The 2,475-nt window shown below is 51.0% G+C and overlaps 1 protein-coding gene across 1 annotated transcript; it reads left to right on the top strand.

The window, feature by feature from the left end:
- Nucleotides 1–374: 374 nt before the first annotated feature.
- LOC111434894 (cytochrome P450 78A7) lies at nucleotides 375–2,201 on the top strand. Its single transcript, XM_023072225.1, has 2 exons — nucleotides 375–1,369; nucleotides 1,445–2,201. The coding sequence occupies exons 1-2, from the start codon at nucleotides 404–406 to the stop codon at nucleotides 2,051–2,053; spliced, it is 1,575 nt and encodes a 524-aa protein (XP_022927993.1). The 5' UTR covers nucleotides 375–403; the 3' UTR covers nucleotides 2,054–2,201.
- Nucleotides 2,202–2,475: the final 274 nt, after the last annotated feature.

Here is a 2,475-nt window from a genome sequence, read left to right as displayed (position 1 = left end):
ATATCTAAAGAAAATAATATCTAGTACACAAGGAAAGAGATATTATTATATGAAAAGGAAATGGAAGTAAGTAGTGGTGGGATGTGTGGCTTAGAGTCCATAGTGAGAGTGTGAAGTTAAATTAATTAATAATAATATTCACAGGTCTCAATGAGTTTATATGAATCCAAAGTGTAACCCCCACCCCACGATCATCCCTCCCCCTCCCTTTCTCTCTGCCTCTCCATAACGCCCTTAACGCCCTTATCACAATCTCTCTCTTTCATGCAAATCCCAATCTCTCTCTCTCCACGTGAAAATCATCCTCTCCGCCCTCTCCCCCTCCCTCTCTCCCTATAAAACCCTCCTCTCCGCCCTCCTCCCCCTGCAACACCCACTCACAACCCTCCCCCTTCTCTCCCCCATGGACCTCTCTTCCCTCCCCTCCAAAGACACCACTTGGTGGCTCTTCACCCTCCCTCACTTCCTCCCCTCCCAACCCTCTCCTCTCCTCCTCCTCCTCGCTTTTCTCTCCCTCGCCTTCCTCTCCGCCCTTCTCGCCACAGCCGGCACTGCCTGGCCCAATGGAAGGAACCATAGAGGCCAACGTCCCATCCCCGGCGCCCGCGGCCTTCCAATTCTCGGCAGCTTGTTCTCTCTCACCCACGGCCTTCCCCACCGGACTCTGGCTGCCATGGCTGCAGCCACAGGCAGCTCTCAGCTAATGGCCTTCAGTCTAGGCTCCACCCCTGTTGTGGTTACCTCCGACCCTCATACAGCCAAGGAGATTCTAACCTCACCCCACTTCGCTAACCGCCCCCTCAAGCAGTCCGCCAAGAGTCTAATGTTCGGCCGAGCCATAGGGTTCGCCCCAAACGGCACCTACTGGCGTCTACTGAGGCGAATCGCATCGACCCACTTATTCTCTCCCAAACGTATCGCCGCCCACGAACCCGCTCGCCAGCTCGAATGCGCCGCCATGTTACAAACCATTCACAACCAACAAACCCTTCACGGAGCCGTTTCCTTACGAAAACACCTCCAAGCCGCTGCCTTGAACAACGTGATGTGGAGCGTATTTGGAAAGCGGTTCGACCCGACCGATCCCAAATTAGAAACGGTTCGCGAGTTGGTTCGTGAAGGGTTCGAGCTGCTCGGTGCGTTTAATTGGTCGGATTATCTCCCCTGGCTTAGTGGATTCTACGACCCGGGTCGTATCCGCCACCGCTGCGCCCGACTCGTCCCTAAAGTTAATGAATTTGTCCGCGGCGTAATTGATGAGCACCGCCGCGGTGAAGCTCCGTCGGATGATTCCGATTTCGTCGACGTTTTGCTGTCTCTCGACGGCGATGAAAAGCTCAACGAGGATGACATGGTGGCTGTCTTATGGGTACGTAAATTTAATTAATTTTTTATTAAAAAATTCAATTTTGGATTGAGGGTTTTTTTTTTTTTTTTGGTGAAGGAAATGATTTTCCGGGGTACGGACACGACGGCGCTGCTGACGGAGTGGGTGGTGGCGGAGTTAATTTTACATCCGGAGATACAGGGAGAAGTCGCGAGGGAAATCGCCACCGCTATAGGCGGAAGGAGCCTCTCAGACGCTGACGTGGCGAATCTGCCGTACTTACAGGCGGTGGTGAAGGAGACACTGCGGCTACACCCACCAGGTCCACTACTCTCGTGGGCCCGCCTCTCTTCGTCGGATGTCCACCTCAGCAACGGCATGCTTATCCCAGAGAACACAACCGCCATGGTCAACATGTGGGCCATAACGCACGACCCCCACGTATGGGAAGATCCACACGTGTTCAACCCAGGGAGGTTCGTGGGTGCCGACGTGGACATCAGAGGCTGCGACCTCCGACTAGCGCCGTTCGGAGCAGGGCGGAGGGTGTGTCCAGGGAAGAATCTGGGGCTGGTGACGGTCACACTGTGGGTGGGTAAGCTGGTCCATCACTTTAAATGGGGTCCGGACCCAGCCGCCCCCGTGGACCTGAGTGAGGTGCTGAAGCTCTCGTGTGAGATGAAGCATCCGCTAAGTGCGGTGGCAGTGACAAGAAATGGATTTTAGGTGTTTGAGTTTGTTTGGGTGTCTTGTGTTTTTTGTTTGGTTAATTTTTGTCATTGTCGTTTTGTGTTTAAACCCAATGGTTAGGGTTTGGGTTTAGAATGTGTATGTTTGTGGAATTATTATTAAGTGAAAAAAAGACTCCATTTTTGAACCTCTCTTGTAAGGAGTCTTTTTTTGTATCTATCTTTACTTATGCCTCTTCTATTTTGTTTCGGAACTCTCAATAATTCCACTAACAAATCGACTCAATTTTTTACTTCTCGAGAATTTACTGATTGTGACTCTGCTGGGTTCTATGGCTTCCCTTCTTCTTTTTGTTGATCGAGACACGTTCCTTCATTTCACTGATAGAATTGCTCGAGAGTTCACTGATTGTGATTTTGCTGCTGGGTTTTAGGAGTCCTCTTCTTATTATTTTTTTA

This window comes from Cucurbita moschata, unplaced genomic scaffold (genome assembly GCF_002738365.1).
Source record: "Cucurbita moschata cultivar Rifu unplaced genomic scaffold, Cmos_1.0 Cmo_Scf00047, whole genome shotgun sequence".
NCBI classification, from domain to species: Eukaryota; Viridiplantae; Streptophyta; class Magnoliopsida; order Cucurbitales; family Cucurbitaceae; genus Cucurbita; species Cucurbita moschata.
Note: the sequence above shows the minus strand (reverse complement) of the source record. Positions and strands in the feature narration are given on the sequence as shown.

Excerpts from the sequence above, each read along its gene's own strand:
- LOC111434894 (XM_023072225.1), top strand. The coding sequence starts at position 404 with ATGGACCTCTCTTCCCTCCCCTCCAAAGACACCACTTGGTGGCTCTTC. Across the intron at positions 1,370-1,444 it reads ACATGGTGGCTGTCTTATGG|GAAATGATTTTCCGGGGTAC; the intron begins GTACGTAAATTT and ends TTTTTGGTGAAG.